This window comes from Sminthopsis crassicaudata, chromosome 3, assembly GCF_048593235.1.
Source record: "Sminthopsis crassicaudata isolate SCR6 chromosome 3, ASM4859323v1, whole genome shotgun sequence".
NCBI lineage: Eukaryota > Metazoa > Chordata > Mammalia > Dasyuromorphia > Dasyuridae > Sminthopsis > Sminthopsis crassicaudata.
This window is the reverse complement of record NC_133619.1, coordinates 630315597-630336570: the sequence shown is the minus strand read 5'-3', so window position 1 is coordinate 630336570 and position 20974 is coordinate 630315597. Positions and strand designations below refer to the sequence as shown.

The 20974-nt window shown below is 40.0% G+C and overlaps 2 protein-coding genes across 4 annotated transcripts in view; one reads left to right on the top strand and one right to left on the bottom strand.

Moving 5' to 3' along the window:
* The first annotated feature begins 4455 nt into the window (after positions 1 to 4455).
* On the top strand, positions 4456 to 10794 carry TPRG1L (tumor protein p63 regulated 1 like). The gene is made up of 5 exons (XM_074306479.1): positions 4456 to 4873; positions 6770 to 6861; positions 7315 to 7491; positions 8768 to 8921; positions 9290 to 10794. Exons 1-5 carry the CDS (start codon positions 4658 to 4660, stop codon positions 9482 to 9484), a joined length of 834 nt encoding a protein of 277 aa, XP_074162580.1. The 5' UTR covers positions 4456 to 4657; the 3' UTR covers positions 9485 to 10794.
* Positions 10795 to 11647: 853 nt separating this feature from the next.
* Positions 11648 to 20974, bottom strand: part of WRAP73 (WD repeat containing, antisense to TP73) — a 47283-nt gene continuing 37956 nt past the window's right edge. For all 3 annotated transcript variants that reach the window (XM_074306474.1, XM_074306476.1, XM_074306475.1), the window contains 7 exons: positions 17801 to 17887; positions 17119 to 17253; positions 16949 to 17026; positions 15498 to 15603; positions 12569 to 12694; positions 11897 to 12088; positions 11648 to 11770 (listed from right to left, as the gene is read on the bottom strand). In XM_074306474.1, coding sequence (XP_074162575.1) covers positions 11661 to 11770; positions 11897 to 12088; positions 12569 to 12694; positions 15498 to 15603; positions 16949 to 17026; positions 17119 to 17253; positions 17801 to 17887 — 834 coding nt within the window. In that variant the 3' untranslated portion in view covers positions 11648 to 11660. The remainder of the gene's footprint in view (positions 11771 to 11896; positions 12089 to 12568; positions 12695 to 15497; positions 15604 to 16948; positions 17027 to 17118; positions 17254 to 17800; positions 17888 to 20974) is intronic.

Genomic DNA, 20974 nt, shown 5'->3' with positions numbered 1-20974 from the left:
ATGTGCTGAAGACAGCACTCAGGGACAGCTCACATACTGAGGAGGGGTGGGGTGAAGTGTATGCAATAAATGTGGAAAGAAAATGAATAAGGGAAGAGATCAAGACAGGCTATGTGTAGGAGGTGGCTCTTCAACTAGGCTTTGGGGGAAGTTTGGGATTCCATGAAGTGAATCAGGTGAGGAGACAGAACCTGCCAGACATGGGGGACCCCTGGTGCACAGGGAGGGAGGCAGAAGATGGAAGGCGCCATGCATGGAGAAGAGGCAGTGAGCCTATTTATCTGGAATAGAGAAAGCACAAAGGAAAGGAATATGCAGTAAGTTCAGTTGGGAGCTAGACTATGAAGAGCTCTAAATGAGAAGCTGAGGATGTTATACTTCCTAACAGAGCTAATAGTCACTGACATTTTTGGTCAGTGCAGGGGTCACATAGGGGCACTAATACATGGTCACAGCTGTGTTTTAGGAATATCAAGTTGGCAATGATGGGAGGTAGGGTGGAGGAGGTTTTTAGGGATAGAGAAGATACAAGAAGGGCAGCAGGATTGGAAACCCAGTGCATTCTAAGATTGCTTTCCATTCAAAATGTATATTTTATGTACAATTTTTTGTATTTTGTCTCCTGTATTATGATCATTAGCTCCTTAGGGCAAGGACTTTTTCACCTTTCTTTGTATCCCAGTGCTTAATATGGTGCCTGGAACATAATAAATACTTGTTAATTGCCTGATGGGTTAAAAGAATGGTGGAAATATCAAAGAAATGAGAAAACTTAGAAGAATGTATTTTGGAGAAAAATATATCAAGTTCCATTTTGAAAAGAATGAGTCTGAGGTGCTATACAGGATGGAGTTGGTAATGAATAGAATTCAAAAGAAAACTCAGGCTAGACATATGGATTTCAGAATTAACGGCAGATATCAATTGGAGAATAGCTGAATAAGTTATGGTATATGAGTGTTATGGAATATTATTGTTCTGTAAGAAATGACCAGCAGGATGATTTCAGAAAGGCCTGGAGAGACTGACATGAACTGCTGCTGAGTGAAATGAGCAGGACCAGGAGCAGGACTAACAGCAAGATTATACAATGATCAATTCCAATGGTCGTGGCTCTTTTCAACAAGATGATTGAGGCCAGTTCCAATGATCTCATGATGAAGAGGGCCATCTACACCCAGAGAAAGGACTGTGAGAATTGAGCGTGGATCACCAAATAGCACTTTCACTATTTTTATTGTTTGGTTGCATTGTTTTCTCTCATTTTTTCCCTTGTTTTTTCCTTGATTTTTCTTGTGCAGCATGATAATTGTACAAATAGGTATACATATATTGGATTTAATTCTATTTTAACATGTTTAACATATACTGAATTACTTGCCATCTAGGAAAGGAGATGGGGGGAACGGAGGAAAAATTTGGAGTGAAAAATCTGGAATGAATTTGGAACACAAGGTTTTGCAAAGATCAATTTTGAAAAATTATCCATGCCATGTTTTGAAATAAAAAGTTGTAGTTAAATTTTTTTTAAGTGCTCTCATTTGCACCCAGGGGAAAAAGAAAAAAGAATTAATAGCAGAGAGAGAATCATTGAATCTACAATCTTTTCCAGGTCTAGTTCAAGAATCTCTCTTAGAGAAGTTTCTCCAACTCTATGAGTATGAGACATTTAAATGCCAAACTAATAAATATGGTATTATGTATCAATGTGTGTGTACATATATGCATGTAGAGAATATGGGGTGTGTATTGTGGAAGTATACATATATGTAGTAAATATGGAATGTGTATGTAAATATACATATAAATATAGTAAATGGATAATAGATTTTAGAAAGAGAGATGAACAGGTATATGGATAGAGAGAGAAGTAGATAGATGAGGGATGGATTAACAGACATAGATCAATAGATGTGTGGGTGGCTGGATACATGACAGGTAGGTAGAGAGAAAATGGATAAATAGATGGGTGGATGATTAGCTAGCTAGCTAGATAGATGGATGGATGGATGGATGGATGGAGGGAGGGAGGGAGGGAGGGAGGGATGGAGGGATGGAGGAATAGAGGGAGGAATAGATGGATGACTAGATAGATAGATGGATGGATGGATAGATAGCTAGATAGATAAATGTATATTTACATATCTAGCTAGCTAGATGGATGGATGGATGAATATAGATGGATGAATGGACAGATGGATGGATAAATGGATGGATAGACAGATGGATGGATGGATAAATGGATGGATAGACAGATGGATGGATGGATGGATGGATGGACGGATGGACAGATGGATGGATGAAAGGATGGATGGATAGACAGATGGATGGATGGATAAATGGATGGATAGACGGATGGATGGATGGATAAATGGATGGATAGACAGATGGATGGATGGATGGATGGATGGACGGATGGACAGATGGATGGATGAAAGGATGGATGGATAGACAGATGGATGGACGGATAAATGGATGGATAGACGGATGGATGGACGGATGGATGGATGGATGGATGGATGGATGGATGGATGGATGGATAAATGGATGGATAAATGGATGGATGGACAGATGGATGGATGGATGGACAGATGGATGGATGGATGGACAGATGGAAGGATGGATGGATGGATGGACAGATGGATAAATGGATGGATAGACGGATGGATGGACGGATGGATGGATGGATGGATGGATGGATGGATGGATGGATAAATGGATGGATAAATGGATGGATGGACAGATGGATGGATGGATGGACAGATGGATGGATGGATGGACAGATGGAAGGATGGATGGATGGATGGACAGATGGATGGATGGATGGATGGATGGACGGATGGATGGATAAATGGATGGGTATACAGATGGATGGATGGATGGACAGACAGATGGATGGATGGATGGACAGATGGAAGGGTGGATGGATGGATAGACAGATGGATGGATGGATAAATGGATGGATAGACAGATGGATGGATAGATGGATTTATGGATGGATGGACGGATGGATGGATAAATGGATGGATGGATAAATGGATGGGTATACAGATGGATGGATGGATGGACAGACAGATGGATGGATGGATGGATGGATGGATGGACAGATGGAAGGGTGGATGGATGGATAGATAGATGGATGGATGGATAAATGGATGGATGGATGGATGGATGGATGGATAAATGGATGGATGGATGGATGGATGGATGGATGGATGGATGGATGGATGGATGGATAAATGGATGGATAGACAGATAGATGAATGGATGGATGGATAGATGGATAAATGGATGGATGGATGGATGGATAAATGGATGGATAGACGGATGGATGGATGGATGGATGGATAGATGGATGGATGGATAGATAGACAGATGGATGGATAGATGGATGGATGGATAGATAGGTAAGAGGGGGAATGTGCGTGCACTTGTCTCCATTTGAAAGCTTCCTTGAGGGAGCTCGGTTGCCAGCACCGGCCTTGGGATCAGGACTAGATATCCGGCCTCACTCATTAGCTGCACTTGGGCAAGTCACTGAACCTGCTCTGTGCCTCAGTTTCCTCATCTGTAAAATGGAACAACAGCACCTCTCCCAATGGTGAGAAGGAAATCTTAAAGCATTATTTAAAAGCTACTGTTAGTAAATTCCATCTTTGACACAAGTTGTAGCCATTTCACTTGCTTGCCTCAGTTTCCTCATCTGTAAAACGGAGGCGACAGTAATGGCACCTCCCTTGCAAGGTGGCAAGGATCCAATGAGAAAATGTCTGGAACGCGCTTTGAACACCTTAAAGCGCCAATCCCATTTTTTAAAAACTAGAATGCAAAACTGTCACACCTTACACACAGTTGGCGCCTAATAAGTGCTGGCTGGCTTCTCATACAAGTCCAGCTCCTTGTGAAGAGGGGCAAAGTGAGCACTAGGGAGGGTCACACGCTCTGGGATCGCCCTCTCGGGGACTGGGGGGGGGGGGGGGGTGAGGCTTCTGCTCCCAGCCAGATCGCGGAGGCCTAGAAGGCCGGGGTAAGTAGGCCTTTACTCCGATGACGCAGGGAACCCTAAGAGGTTTGGGCAGAGAAGGGAGAAGAACCGGCGGCGTTCTCGCTGTTTCTCTTCCCTTTACCTCGCCTCCTTCCCTTCCTCACAGGGCCTAAGGATAGAACTTGGGGTACTCAAGGTCCCTCCTCTACCCCGAAGACTCCAGGACCGTAAACAGGAAATGTCCTGAAACCCTGAGGCCATTTCCGCCGTAAAGGGATTGGAAGCGATTGTGACCACGGCGGGCTGAGCCAATCACAGCGCGAGGCGGGCGCCGAGGAGAATGGCCGACGCGGAGACGGCCAATCATGATGAGCGAAGAGGCCAGTAGACCCAATCACGAGAGAGCGAGGAGCCCGAGCCAATAGAGGGGATGGGCCCAGGTGAACCAATCACAGGCGTCAGTGAAGCAAAGTCAGGTTGGAGGCCGACCGGGCGGGCGGAGTTTTATCTCGAGAAGCAGTTGGAGAGCCAATAGTGGGAACGGGGGGGCGGGGCAGAGCCAATCACGAGAAACGACGGGGCGGGCCGGAGCGCGTCTCGGCCTGCCCCGGGTCCGGTCCGGCGGTTGACGCTCGGGCGTTCCCGGCGGCTGCTAGGGCGTTGAAGGAGGCCATGCTGCAGCTGCGGGATTCCGTGGACTCGGCGGGCACGAGCCCCACGACGCTGATCCCGACCCATGGGGGCGTGGGCGTAGCGGCGCCGGGCGCGGGTCTCGGGACGGGCAGCGCGGGGGTTGGGGGCCGGACCCCGATGCGCCAAACGCTGTGGCCCCTCAGTGTGCACGACCCCACGCGCCGCGCCCGCGTCAAGGAGTACTTCGTGTTCCGGGTGGGTGCGCGGGAGGGGTGCGAGGAACCGAAGAAGCGCCCCAGAGAACGGGCCGCTCGCTGTGTGTGGGGGAAAGGGTCTGGGAATGTAACTTCTGAATCGGGGGTCATGAACTTGGAGCTTTGAACTTGACCCCCTGCGCCTTGGGGGCATGAACTTGAGGTTATGAACTTGACTGAGCTGGGCTCATGAACTTGACACTGGCCCCCGGGACAGGCCCTTTTGGCTTGTTTCCTCCTTTAGTGTATTTCCCTCTGGTCGGTTTCCTTTGTTGCGCGTCTCCGCCTTCAATTTTTATGCCTTTAACTTCGACCCGGGCTCCGAGAGAGTTCCTCCCCAAGACTCCCCGCGGGATCCCCGGCCCCAGAATAATGGCCAGCGCCTTTGTAGGTTAGCAAAGCAACTTAAAAATACTATCTCATTTGATCCTTGATAAGGTTGGTTTGATTGATAAGGTAGGTACTAGTATTGTCCCTGTTATTGACTTATTTTTTACAGATGAGGAAAGGCTGTCACTTCCCTAGGAGAGAAGATTCGAATTCGTGCCCCTCAATCCTTTGCTTTGTCCCTGCTCCTGCCTGCGGCCTTTGTCCTTCCCTCCCACCGCCGTTGCTTCTGATATTGTTTGCATCCCAAGTCTATCAGCATTTATTAAGTGCCCACTGTGTTCCTGGCACTTTGCAAACTCAGGGGACAAGTTGTCACCTTTTTACAACGTGGGCTCCTTGAGGGAGATTTGATTTTTTTTGGCCTCTTTTCATGTGTGTCTAGTGTCTGGCACATGGTAAACATTTACTGAGTGCTTGCTGATTGCCTAACTTATCAATGATCAAATGAAGTAGTGTATGGAAATAACTGCACGGAAATGCTTCAGCTAGTCTGAGTGTCCCTCTCCAGCCGTTTGTATTCTTTACCCTCAGATTCCCAGGGCTCCATCTGGCAAGGGGCCATGGCAAATACAGGCTGGGGTTGGAGCCCTGGCTCTCTGGCTGAGGTCTGTAAAGGGAGGAGGGGAGTCTGGGGAGGTCCCTCTGGTAGATGGCAGCTCCCATGCATTCTGATAAAAGAACCTTCCACATCCCAGCAGGTAGTAGAACACTGGGACCTTTGTACCCGGAGCCTTGGCCAAGGGTAGAATTTGAATGCGGGACGCCCGCCTCCTGGCCAGGCCTCTTCTCTCCCCAGTGACACAATCTAGGTGTCCCTCTCTTCAGCTTGGCCCAGATCTGGGCCCATAAGGGCGGCCTGGCAAGGTGTTCGGGCCCTCACACACCAGAGAAATCGCTCACTCTGCCCACACTGGCCCCCGGACCCATCGGCAGTGGTGGCAAGAGTTCCTTACATTGGTTTCCGATGTTGTATGTCTGAAATCACGAGTCATCCAGTGCAAAAACAACTGTGATCTATCTAAACCCAATTTGGATTTGAGTAAACAAAGCCAGCACTGGCCAGACGGTCTCGGCATTCCCAGCTCCATGTGCTTTAGTCTTTGCTACACCGCCCCCGTTCTTCTCACCTAAAGGAGAGGAGAGTGCAGAAACCGCAGGCGCTTAGTACGGGGGCCTAATTCTTGAGTGACGTGCATACTTTGGGCCCTTCTGGGCTACCAGGCCATGTTTTTCCCCGAACTTGGATTGCACTTTAGGACTGGGGAGGCGAGGGAGGTGAGGGAGCTATGGATTTTTAGTGTTCAAGAACCTTGCGTTACCTTGTGAGAAGGATGGGGATAGGGTTAGAAATGATAGTACCTGAAACCTCCTAATGGAGAATATGGGCCTCCTTCTGAACAGTTTGTGCACCACACACACCTCCCACACGTGCCCCTCCCACACACTCTTACACACACACAGAGCATTCGAGCACAGCCTAATGCGGCTTTCCTGTGTTTTGTTCAAGCCTGGGACGATCGAACAGGCAGTCGAGGAGATCCGTTTGGTTGTCCTGCCCACGGAGGACGGAGAGGTGCAGGGCGTGTGGCTGCTGACAGAGTAAGTGTGTCAGTGTGTCCTTAGGAGGGGACAGGCCTTCCTGGGGCTTGGTGAGCTTCTCGTGTCCGGTGCTGGGGTGAAAGCTTGGGCTCAGCAGGTGCCCTGCAGGACCTTCAGGGCTTTCCTTTTACAATGAGGGCCTGTCCCTGCGAGCCTAGCAGCTGTGAAGAGGTCAAGGCCAGTGTCCGCAGCATTTCCTAAGAGAAGATGGGAGCTTGTGTTGAAGACACTGACCTGAGTGTGAGCACTACCCAGTATTCGCTCGGGTGGGAAGGGGAGGCAGCCTTTGTCACACTGCTCTTGCAAAGGCCTCCCCCTCTGCCTCCCGTACCCAGCTGAAGGCGGCCCTGTGGCTTGGTTGAACAGCTAACTTAGTGCCAGTTCATTTGAGGGGTGCTTTTACAGACTTTTGGGGAAGTTACAAAACATGATTCGTTTTCTCTGCCTCCCCAGGGTTGACCATTGGAACAATGAAAAGGAGCGGCTGGTTCTCATCACAGATCAATCTCTGCTGATCTGTAAATATGACTTCATTAATCTGCAGTGCCAGCAGGTGGTTAAAATATCACTAAATGCAATTGATACCATTTCTTATGGAGAGTTTGAATTTCCTCCTAAATCACTGAATAAGTAAGTTCAATTCATGGCATTCAGTAACACAGAATTAGAATTTAAAGCAGGAAGGCACTTTAGAACAGAGTTTCATATTCTAGGCTTTTATGTACTTAATGGGTTTTTTGGTTTGGTTTTCTTTTCAATACAATTGGTTTCCATTGTGATTCTGGGTATTTTATTTTAAGCATGTAAAGTCATGATTTGGGGCCAAGGAAGTCCATAAGCTTCACCTCCCTGCCTGAGGGTCCTATAGGAAAAGGTGGAATCTCTGCTTTAGAGATAATTCTTTTCAAAGTTAAATCTGACTCCCCAGAATGCTCTTAGCATATACAGTATTGTTTGCTTTATGAGTACATGAGAACATATATTGTTTGGGGAAGGAAATTAATTAAGTAATCTGACCTCAGTAAGCCAGATAAAAAATGATGTGCAACAATGAGTTACTGGTAACTTTTAGAGAAACTTACTCTATTAAAAGCGGCCATTGTTCTGAATTAGAAAGTACTTTTGATTTTAGAGGTCTTTAGCTTAAGTAACTTGAAAGATAATTTGGAATAGAAACAAGTTACTTTTAGACTACCAAAAAGGGATTATGAAATGAATTACAATTCAGTGCTCTAGGAAATTGATCTTAAATTCACTAAAAGGCCAATGTTTAACTCCTGCAGGAATGTATCTTTTTGTCGTTTTAGGAAAGGGTACTGCATTGATCATCACAGTTCTGGGGCAGTTACATTTGAGAAAGACATTTCTTGCTTTAATACTTTTACAAAAGATAGATTTTTGTGATAAAATGTTTAGTGTGGTATTCAGCTTCCTTGGTCTAATGGTCTTAGGGGCATTTTTTACATTAAAAAATTCATGGAAGTTGTAGCTTAAATATTGTTTCATAGGGTTATATAAAGATCTGACCAGAAAATTCTTGGAAGGCTAAGACCAGCAAATACTCGTAACTAAATACCAATAGGACAGCCAGAAAAAGAAATTAAAGTTATAAAAATGTCCACCAAAACTTGAGTCAACACTGTCTACTCTATTGACCCAAGTGAACCTAAGAAGTGTCAAGATTTTAAGCTTAACCTAAGACATTTTAATTAAAATGAGCAGAATTTAAAATGCTTAACACAGTTGTCAGTAAAGGGCACACTAATCATTATTATAAATAGAAACAAGAATGAATTCTAGATTATAAAAAGGGGGGAGAAGGGAATTCACTTTAAATATGGGACTTTCTTTGACAGCGCATTTGAGTCCTGCTGAGTGGTATGTGACTGGTCTCTTCCAATTACAGGCGAGAAGGTTTTGGGATTCGAATTCAATGGGATAAGCAAAGCCGCGCCTCCTTCTTAAACAGATGGAATCCCTGGTCCACAAATCTGCCTTATGCCACTTTTGTAGAACATCCAATGGCAGATGCTGATGAGAAGATTGCATCTCTTTGCCAGGTATGGGGAACCAATCAACTGTGAAGTATCGCTCCTTGTCAAACCTCTTGAAAAGGGCCTTTAGAAATGAAAATAACTTGCTTCTAGGCTGATGCTAGCAAGTACTGTATAACCCACACAACTGGGGTCAGCAAGTGCCCATGAGCAGTTGCAGCTGCTGCTGGATGGGCAATGGGCAGCAATTAGCATAGCCAGAGAGCTCCCCGAGGAAGAGGCTTGGGCAAAGGTGATTCTCCAAGACTCGAAGGACTCATCCCTCAGACCTTTCCCTCATCAACTTCGTCTCTAGCTCATTCCCAGTGCTGGGGAGGTGGGCTGCGTCTTTCATTTTGCCTGGACACTAACTTGCTTTCTTCTTTCCTTTAAAGTTGGAGAGCTTCAAGGCCCTATTAATCCAAGCCGTCAAGAAGGCCCAAAAGGAATTCCCTTTACCAGGTCGAGCCAATGGCGTGCTGGTCTTGGAGCGTCCTCTTCTCATCGAGACCTACGTGGGGCTCATGTCCTTCATCAACAACGAGGCCAAGCTAGGATACTCTATGTCAAGAGGCAAAATCGGCTTCTAAACTACATTTTATAATCCACTTGCTATAGAAGTTGTCATTTGGGTGTTGTGACTGTAAAGGAAATCACTTCCTCAAAGGTAGATGGAGGATCCAGGGTAGACTTATAGGTAAAAGAATGTGTAATAGTTACTCACCTTTAGGGTTCTAAATAGCAAAATGAATTACAGACTTCAAATATCGGATACTTGGCAACAATACAAGCTATACACAAAGGGCAAATTGAATCCAGTTGTCACTTGTATTAGCTGGTATTTTATTTTCTAATTACTTCTAGTGCTTTTTCTTGAGTGTGTGGATTTTGCTTCTTTTGACATTTCCCAATGCAGCCACTTTAGCATGTTCCTAAAAAAGTCGGAATGATTCCACTTAGAATGTAATGTGGATGTTAATCATTATACAAGGAGAGGTACCTGATGACTAGTGCCTGTAGCCAAAATGTTTACACTTAGGGGCAATTTTAATATTTTTTTAAAGAAAAAAAGCTTTTTTTTTTTTTCCTTTTTAAGAAGCCAAATGCAAAAGTAGCCAACAGACTGGCCCATCTTAGCTGGACTTAGTCTTTGCCTTTGTTAGCTACTGTTGTGGATGTTAGTACTTGTTTTGTAAATATGAGTTTGGTGAAGTCAAACTTTTTCTAGAATGAATCTAAATTGTGTTAATATTTATGCTACCATATATAGGCCCAAAGAGGTTTCTGGGAGGGGGGAGGGAGGGAAGAGAACACTTTAAGACAATTTAACTGGTTTTATTAAGACATTCACCTTGATAATTCTTTGCACATGATTTTATTAATATATATGCTATGTTTTTTATTGCCATATGAGTATTTAAAAGGGAATCGATTCGCTTTGCTCTTCGAGTACTGCACTTTTTAAAGGCCTCCTGTTAGACTAGCACTAAGCAACTAATGTCTAATATGGTTATCCATGTATTTATGTAGCTCAAAACACTGCACTTACTATCCAAGCTTTTGTGTCCTGGTGTGAATAATATAGTTAAGGATGATAGCCTTTTACAAATACATTATACAAATCCAATTATTGCTAGACTACTTAGAAGACTTAAGAATCTTGTCTGCCATAAAATACAGCTTAATTGTTTATAGACTTTCCTTACTGTCTAACCAGCCTCTTGGTTGGTGTGTGGATGTTTGTGTGTTTGAAACTTCGTTTTTAAACTTCCGATTTAATTGTTAGCTTGTCAGATATCTGGAATGCAATACAGTGCATGTCCAAAATAGACCATTTGAGAAAACACCTGCGTGTTTAGCTCCTGTTTGTAATCTTGTAGTAAAGCCAACTCCAACTTTATCAGTGTTGTTCCTTTTTTGACTTTGGGCAAGTATTGAAATGATTCACTTTCAACAAATGAGTTATCTGGTTATAATTTTAAAGGATATAATTTAATAGAATATCTACATACTTAAAAACAAAACAAAACCAAAAAAAACCCCACCACTTGATGTTTTCCTTTACAGAGAAGGTAAACATACCTGCTCTGGCAGAGGAAGATGCCTAACACTTTTGAACATAAGTCATCTGGTAACATACATAACACCAAAGTTACTCAATAGTTTCCCATGGGTTTTTTAGGTACAGCTTCATTAGCAACTAACATCTCCAGTTCTCTAACAAAGATGAGGTAAAATATTGGTTGATAGGCTTTCCCTGGTGCCTCAGGGCTGATTCTAATGTGTAGTTTTGGTCAAACTTTTCTGAAACAGGCTTAGATTGGCAGCACCTCACAAGGCAGTAACAAATCTAAGAGAACAATTGATGATGGTTACAAAGAGAAGGTGAAGGGGAAAAGGTTTTAGGAGATGGCATGTAATCCTATCAGTCAAGCCTGTTTTTTTCATAGTGATATCCCAGAAAGAGGGTAACGTGCCCCAAGTCTATCATAATGGAAAAAAGGTACATCACATTGCTTTGTGAACTTTTCAAGTCTTTATTATTAAAAAAAATTAGTTTTTCTATCTGACATGTACAAAGACACTTTACTGTAAAAAAATATTTAAAATCAAGGCATTAAGTTAATCAAAGATTTGATTCCCACCTTTGTCATGTGATTTTTTTTTTCCCCCTCATTATAAAACTGTGTATTGGATTTCTGACATAGCAGCACTTATTCACTCAAATGTAGATATCAAGGAAGTCCTTAAGATTTGGGGCTGTAATTATTTTATTCCTTCACTTTCCAAGTAACATAAACAGAGCTGATCTTTGCTTAGGAGGGCCATGGAGTCCCCACTTCGGTGCCAACACAGAGAAAGTATTTGAAAGTCACCTGATAAAAGTAAAAACAAAAGTATTCCAAAAAGTTCATAGCAACAAATCGGCATTATACAAGATCTATTAATTATCGGAAGCATCATGAGTGTGTGACACAAGATAACTTTACACCTCCACTCACCTTCTACTGGTACCTGCACTGACACACAGCCTGCCGGGGACCACAGGTACACCTGACTTCTCCCAGTGCACACAGCTAGCTGGGCTTGCTGGGGATTCCATTGAAAGGAACGGACGGCTGCCAGATGCTCTAATACCACAAATAATTTCAACTTTTGTACGTCCCAGATCCAAACAGCATTGGGAATGTTATCTAGTGGAAAGAATATGCTTTATACATACATACACATAATGAGACCCTATTCGTTCCAGTTAAATATCATTTTTGTTTAGTCCAGCTCTTTAAAGGTCCCTGTAGAACTGGAAGGCTAAGAGCTGATTGTTATGTAGCTACTATATCATTTTTTTTCTTAGCTGTAAAATCAATCACAAGGGCTCTATTTTGCTTCAAGATAATAAGTAACACTAACATTGGTTTATGACTCTACTACCATGTTTACGAGATTAATTCCTCTTCATGTTTTACCCCCAAATGGACAGTTAACAAATGATGTGAATATCTCAACCCTGTGAATGCGTTTTTAAAATTGTTCCTTTGTCCTGGTAAATAGTAAAAGCTACTCTTTCTCTGCAGGAGAAATGAATTGGGAAAACCCTCAGAAGAAAACATTGTCCTTGGTTTTCTTTTGAGAAGATTCATTAACATAAAACATATGGTTCACAGGATACTGACCATTTCTCGTAGCCAGGAAGCAATTGTCTGGACTAAATGCCAACATTCCTACACCAATTTTAGGATTTGGTCGATCAGTGACAGGTTTCGATGTCTGTAAAGAAATTGGAGATGAGACCACCTCATCTAGAAAGAACAAAAGAAAAAAAATTAAGTGGAAATAATTTAATTGGTTTATGCAAACATCTAAACAGTGTCTCTTTTTGTTCTAAGTAGTCAGATCTCTTTTAAAATGTCTCTCTTGACCCCATCAGAAAGCCATACAAAAAAAAAAGTATTTTAAAGATAGACAAATTTAAGGGATTAGGACATTTGCTTTGAACCACTACACTTAACCTACATAGGCTGTATGACATCTTTACACAAGTGCCTGTTTCGTTTCTCCCCAAACCTCAGGTTCCAGGAACCCTCAGCGTATAAGTCAAAAGTTTCTAATTAACAGGCAAATAATCACCATGCTAACTATAGTGGTGGATCTGCTAATCTACAAAGAAAAGCTGGTTACACACTTGAATGAAATATTGTAACCAAATGGAATAGTAGAACACAGTCATCTGTAGCTCAAATATCTTATTTTTTTTTTCCCTATTTATACTTTTCCTGCCCCATTCATTTAAATGTGTTTTTTTGCAGCTAATTCCCAATTAATCCCCATTTCATCTCTAAGTCACATCAAGTCACAAGTAAAAAACCTTCAGAATTATCTAATTAATATCACTGAATAGAAGATAAGAGGTCCAGGAAAGAAACCTGGGTCTCCACTAACCCACCCTCCTCCTCCTTTCACCTCTCATTGTTTTGCATCTTTTTCATGTATAGAGATAATTCATTTAGCCAGACAAACTGCTTTTGGCTGATCTGGGAAAATTTTGTTTTCTCTCCATTTCAGAATATCACTGTAGAAGGCCTGAGGTAAAATGATAATGAACAGTGTGGGTCTCCAATCCATTATTTTGCCCTTGTGTTCAAAGCATATGAGGCACAAATAATTCAAGACAACTGGTCTCAAGTGAGCATGAGTAAGGCATATTAAAGGAGAAAAAGTTGTCCCCCATCTAGTCCTAAGTAAAAATACTAAGAAAATACTGGCTACCTCCTGAAAGAAACCTCAAAAAAAAAAAAAAAAATTTCCAGCCAAAATCCACAGCTTCCAGGTTAAAGGAAAAAAAGAAAATGCAAGCAGTTAAAAGTAATGAAAAGCCACAATCAGGATCAAAAAAGATCTAGCAGCCACTACCATGAAGGAGTAGAGTTAGGAATATGATAATCCAAAAAGCTAGAGATAACAGACTTGTAACCAAGAAGAACTTATTCAGCAAACTATAGTTCTAGAGGGAGATACATGGACCTTTGACCTTTAAGCAGAGCTTTGTAGAATTAAGTAATTTGAATGTGTAAGTAGAAGACCATGCAAGGGGGAAGGGATTAGGGGAAGAGCTGACATCCGAACTTCACTTTTATCTGAGCTGGTCAAAGGAGGGAAGTGTACACACGCACAAACTTTACTCAAGGAAACTAGAGAAAGGGGAGATTCAGGCATGGGGGAAAAGGGGAAAAAGGAAAAGGCAGATTAAGGGAATCATTAGTCTTAATCAAAATAGTTTCTGGCTTAGGGAAAGTGAAGGGGGTAGAGCAAACTGCATCAAAATTAGAACAATTGTGCTGAGCACAACTGTGATCACCCATAAAGGGGCAGAATACTGGTAAGTGCAATGGACCAACCCATCATTTCAGAGAATCAACCATGTTACCCACCTCCTGACACAAAGGTAAAAATAGAATTAGCATGAGGTGTAAATGTGTAGGTGAGTGTGCACACATATATATACATGTTTGGACATAGAGGGCTGTAACCAGTATTCATTATCAGTAAAATAAAGTTTTCTTTTTTACAATGGGGAGATAAGAGAGGGAGAAAAGGTGGATTTTCATTAATTGAAAAAATGAATTTTACAAGTATGGGTTGAATGAAGCAATAATTAGAAGGGGGCAAATTAATTGTGGAAAAAAACTACAGCAAGTTTATCTGATAAAGGTTTCATTTTCAAAAAACAGAAATGATTCAAATTTTTAATAAGAGCCATTTACCAATTGACTAAGGGATATGAACAGGAAGGGAGACACCCAATTTATCATGAGCCATATAAAAAAGTGTTCCAAATCAGTAATTGAGAAATTCAAATTACAAATTTTTCTGCCTCATTGGCAAAGTTCACACAAACAATAACAAATGGAAGGGATGCCAGAAAAAAATGATACATAAATGTACCTTTGGTAAAGCTATGAACCAATCCAGCCCTTCAGGAAAGCCATTTGGAATGTGGCCTTCAAATTTTCTAAACTGCGAATGTCTTATCAGAGGTACCACTACTGAGTCTAGATCCCAAAGAGATCAAAAAAAAGAATGGACCTATATGCACAACAATATTTATCTGGTGACAAAAACCTGGAAACTGAAAAAGATGCTTCTCAAATGGAGGAAGAACTTAATAAATTATATTCTATGAATATAACAATATAATTGTGCCACAAAAATTAAGGGATAGTTTCAGAGATACAAAGAAGACACAGAAGTTATATAGGATAAAAGGAACAGAACCAAGAAGATGATTTATAGAACACAAGTGTTCAACTCTGAAATATTTAAGAATTCTGTTCTATGCAATGACAAACGATTCCAGAGGCCAGAAAACAAGAGGTTCCCTAATTATGACAAACTCATGGATGTTTTAAATACAGCCAATAAAGGAATTAATTTGGCTAAATGAATATTTCTTAAAAAGCTTTTGGGTTGTTGTTTTTTTTTGGGGGGGGTGGTAGGGTGTTTTGGGAGGAAGAGATGAAAAGGGAAAAAAATGATTCTAGTTAATTAGGAAAAAAAGAATCAATGTTAAAAAAAAAAAAAGACATTTCTCCCTTTGCTTCTTACATTTACTCTCTGTGTTGAAAAGAGAACTGGCTGCTGCTTTAGTTGGTGGGAATGGAAGATTCTCCATTTCTAAATTTTGAGACTTCTCCGTTTCCTTATATATAACCTGAAAGAATAAACACCAGGGTTTATGACAAAGACAATAAAACTTAGGAGATAATTATCTGAAAGTCTTGTAAAGTGTAAAACATACAAATTTTAGGGACAATTATTATTATTAATAGAAAATTGAAGTTAATCTTACTAGTATTAAAATAATTCAAATAATCCAATAATTTCCTCTTATGGAAGAAGTCTTAAATTCTTCTACTTGGATAGTTCAAAAATGTCAGGAATGGAGAAATTCATAGTAAGAAAATTTTTTTCCTACGTCTTAATACTTTTTAAAAGTGGGTAGGATATAGGTGGCAAGTCTTAAGATGGCTAGCCTCAAAAAAAAGAAAGAAAATCAGGTCAAGAATAAAAGAAAAACCAATTCTAGGCAAATAAATAAAACTTAACTCTCAGAATGAAAGACTATAAGTGAGGAAGACACAGTTGTCTCCAAGATAGATATGAGCTAGGTGGCACAGTGGAGAGAGCACCAGCCCTGAATTCAGGAGGACCCGAGTTCAAATCTGGTCTCAGACACTTAACACTTCCTAGCTGTGTGACCTTGGGCAAGTCACTTAACCCCAGCCTCGGGGGGGGAGGGGGGGAGAGAAAGATAGATATGAGCTATCAAGAGCAATGAAACTCAATATTATCAATGACTTCTGTGTAAAAGTTTCAACATTAAAATCTTAGGAATTTATACATATATATATATATATATATACTTGGAAGAACTTTAAGAAGGCAGAGATAGCTATGGTTTTGTAAAACAACAATAATGGATAATATAAAACTTATTGTAAGCTATCTTTCTTAATGAAGTGATAATATACACAAGCCAGAATGTTATCCAATGCCTTTTGAACAGGTCTTTGTTCAGTTCACATATCACATCAGGGAGGACAATGTAAAGCGTTCTCAGAAGGAATCAACAGTTTTCCAGGATTAGGAGAAGAGGGTTAGGGAACCAAACGCTAGGTTACATTCCTTCTCATACATCATGCAAGCAGTAATTGTGTTACTCTCCACAGTCCTATTGTAATGTCTCAGTGTAATAGGGAAGGGATCCCATGTTCTCAAAGGCTATGCCACTATAGCATGAGCTCTTGTAGCTTTTACCAAGAGGGAAATAGGTCTAATGCTCAAAGGACTCTGTCATCTGAAGTGGGCCCAGTCTAGTTAGGAGCAGAAAGGCTCATTACCTTTTAAAAGGGCACCTCCTAGGTGGTAAATTTCTCCAATCATGGCTACTTATATAAAAATACATGGCTGGATTTCTATCTGAATTGGTGGAGACTGAAATCAATAAAATCAAAGACCCCTATAATTTTCACTAACAGCATAAACCCCAAACTTACTATCTTGGGGTTATTAATGGTTGCAGTATGTCCAAACTCCGTAATCATCTTCCAAGTCACGTGGTTGAGAATCCGCACCTATTTAAAGAAACAAGATCAGAGCTGCTATCTTGCATTAAACAAAGGCACATGGCCAATTCTAAAAATTTTATCATCCACATACGCCCTACCTTTTCATCGTAGCTTCCAATGGCCAAAAACTGGCTGCTAGGACTCCAGGCTATAGTCTTGATACCGAGTGACCACTCATATGCAGAGTATGTTGACAACAACCGGCCATCCAAAGAATACAGCAAAACTTTATACTGTAAACAAAACAATTTCTTAAATTAAGCTTTTGAATTAAGAATTTTAAAACCTTTCAGACAAGCCATTTCAGAGGACTATAATGTCATAAAGCTGTCGTAATAGCTGAGATTTGTTAAGACATTTTACTCTTTAGAAAGACTTTCATTTGAGTCTCCTAACAGCCCTCAGCAAGAGTTACTGCTACTAGTAATAACTTATTTTACTCATGAGGAAATGCTCAGAGGCTCAGAACCTCACTGATTCTTCTGTGATCACAGTTAGCAAACGTCAGAGGCAGAGGTTTGAGCCGAGTCCAACAGCTATATTCCCTATGTCAGTGACTAACAAGTATAGGATGTTAGACATTTATTTCCTGTTCAGTGTGATAAAGAAGTTAAAGTTACTCATTACTTCAGGCATATTCTGATGCCTTATTAGAAGAATGAACACAGGCAGTTCTGTTAAGCTGGAAGGCCTCGTATAGGCCTGGTGAAGATCTGCATAAAAGCAATGAGCAAAACAGCTATCAGGAAGATACCCAAAAAACGAGAATTTTCCTCATACCTCTAAACAACTGTCCCAAGCTGCCAACACACATCCATTTGGAGCCCATTCGATTCCAGCAAGATCCTGGGTATCTGTGTCAAAATGCTGCACCAAAAACACGAAGTTGGGGTAGGGTAAAGGAAGAATCAGAAGAAAGTTTTAAAAAGATTTCTTTAGAACCCCAAATTGTAAGCAATATGTTCATTCAAACTTGCATAGAATAACAGCTCAAAAATTTAGAGCTGTAGGGGACCTTGGAGGCTCTTCAAGCCCCTCATTTTAAAGTGAGAAACCTGGGGCCTAAAAGTTCAATGATTTGCCAAGAAGTATTTGAGGCAGGACTTGAAACCACTTCTTCCTGACTTGGAGTCCAGAGTTCTAACTTCTTGTCATGCTGCTTCTAAGTTTTCCTACTAAGTTTTTCCTAAATATATCTCTCAGGGGCAAATAAATTCCTCCCTACATTAAAGAAAAAAATGTACTTTATTGATGCCTGCCTACTGCTTTTGCATCATAATTAACTTTTTGATATGTTTGCTATGTTCTCCCCCTCCAGAACTGAACCCTCTGCCAAGAGAACCAGGTTTCATTGCTTTCCAAAACAGCACAAGAATTATTTCTTATTTCATTATGGTGGTAACTTTTCTGTATAGTGTCCTTTGGTTCTGCTTATTTCATTTTGTGTTGGTTCACATAAATCTCACCACATTTCTGTCCATTGCATTTCCTCTCTGGTAAAATAACATTTCACCCCAATCAAATTTAAAATGACAGAGGAGAAAATGACAAATGTTGGAGGGGATGTAGAAAAACTGAGACACTAATACACTGTTGGTGGAGTTGTAAGCTGATCCAATTATTTTTGAGAACATTTGGAATTATTCCCAAAGAGTTATAAAACAGTGACCCAATAATACCACTATTAGTGTTTCTTAAGGTGATCAAGGAAAGAGGAAAAGAACTTACATGTTCTAAAACATTTATTGCAATTCTTTTTGCAATGGCAAAGAATTAGAAGTTGTGAGGTATTCATCAATTAGGGAACGGCTGAATAAGATAGTATGACAAACAGATGGATTTTAGAACAACATGGAAAGGCTTACATGAAATTATACAGACTGAAATGAGCAAAACCAAAAGAACATTATTTGAAGTGTTACCATGAATAATTTAGCTATTCTGAATGACATAATATTGAAAACAATTACAAAGACTTCATGAAAGAAGATGCTATTCATCTGCACAGTAAGAACCCACATATGCAAGTACGTATTGTATGGTTTCACAGATAAGTGTGCCAAACATTGGCTTTCTCTATTGCAGGGTTAGGAGAGAAAGAGTTTGTAACTCAAAATGTAACAACACTAACAACAAAAACCAACCCACCAACCCCAAAACTAAACAAATACCTTTCACTGTCTTCCCCATGGCCTCGCCAATACTCAGTGTTTCCTTCTTTTGGTCATCTTTGTTAATTTTGTGAAGTAACTGCTCAGAGTTGTTTTATTCAAATTATTCACTTGGATAATTATTCACACAACTCATTTATAGTTTGTAATTCTTTATGTGACCTCTTCTAAAGGGGAATGGCTTGTGGCCTTACACATGTATTTTAATACCTTATTTACTTTGGATAGCAGACTTTTCTCAGTGACTAACAACAAGTATAGGATGTTAGACATTTATTTCCTGTTCAGTGTGATGAAGAAGTTAAAGTTACTCGTTACTTCAGGCATTAATTTTTCCACTTGCTTGTTTCCCAGTTCTAAGTTGTATGCAGCCTTTTAATTTTATGTAATCCAAACTATTTATCATATCTTTTATATTTACCTTTAGGCTTTGAGTAATTATTCTGTCCTGCATTAGTCACTGAAAGGCACTTCCTTCTGATGACCTTTATTTGTTAATGACGCAATGTTTTTTAAGAGGCTGTCTATCCATTAGATGATTATTGCAGTAGATTGTGTGAGATATTAGTCTAAACTAATTTATATCAAATCACATTCTAAAAATTCTTCAAACAGGGAATTCTTTGCCCAATATTTTACACTCTTTTATTTAACACTTTATCAAACACTGAGCAACAATCACTTTGGGTTATTGCTTATCTAGTCTTCTTTCACTGATTTATAATGCCAATTTAATTACTGATTTAAATTGGTTATTGTTTTATAAAATAATTTTGAGGCCTGGTATTCAATGATCTTATTTTTTAAATTATTTACTCCAAATGGCTTTCTTATTATTTTGTTTATTCTTATAAAATGTTGCTGTGATATTTTGTTATAGTACTAGATTTGTAAATTAATCTAGATAATAACATTGTTTTTATTATGTTAGCATAGCCCAACCATGAACTGAATCTTTAATTAAGTGTTCTTTTATTTCAGGAAGAAAGTTTGTAGTTATCTTACATAAGTGCTATGTATGGTTAAAAAGACTAACTCCTAGATTATTTTATACATTATAAAAGCTATTTTGAATGGAATTTATTTTTTCCTAGTTCTTTTTTATATGGCATAAAAATGATAATTTTTAAGAATTTCTTTTTCATTCTCTTTAACTTTAATGAAGATATTAATCATTTCAATTTGTTTCTTGACTGAATCTCTAGAATTTGCCACATGCAAATAGGGTCAATTTTGTTTTTCCTTATCTTGATGTTAAAACCTTTTATTTTATTCTTGTCTTATCAATCTAGCAAAATATGTTGCTGAAACAACAGCAGGGGAAAAGAAATCTTTGACCTTTTTGCACTAGAAAGACTTCTAGAATTTCTTTATAGCAAAGAGTGTTTTTAGATATATCCTTTTGGTCATATTAAAGAAAGGATCTTTTTTAAGGTTTTAACATAAATGAAAAATTTTTATTTTAAGTATTTTATTTTTTCCAATTACATGTAAAAACAATAACATTATTTTTGTAAATTCTGAATTACAACTTCTTTTATTCCTTTTTTCTCTCCTTAAGATGGTAGTTTTTTTCTTCTCATATTTTTTTTCTTTTTAATAATTTCTTTCTACTTAATAGGAATTTTGTTTTCTTCTAATTTATATGTAAAGATAGTTTTCAACATTCATTTTATAAGCTTTTGAGTTCCAAATTTTTCTCTCCCCCTTTTCCCTACTCTCCCCTCTCCAATACAGCAAGCACTCTGATATAAGGTTATATATGTGCAATCATGCTAACTAT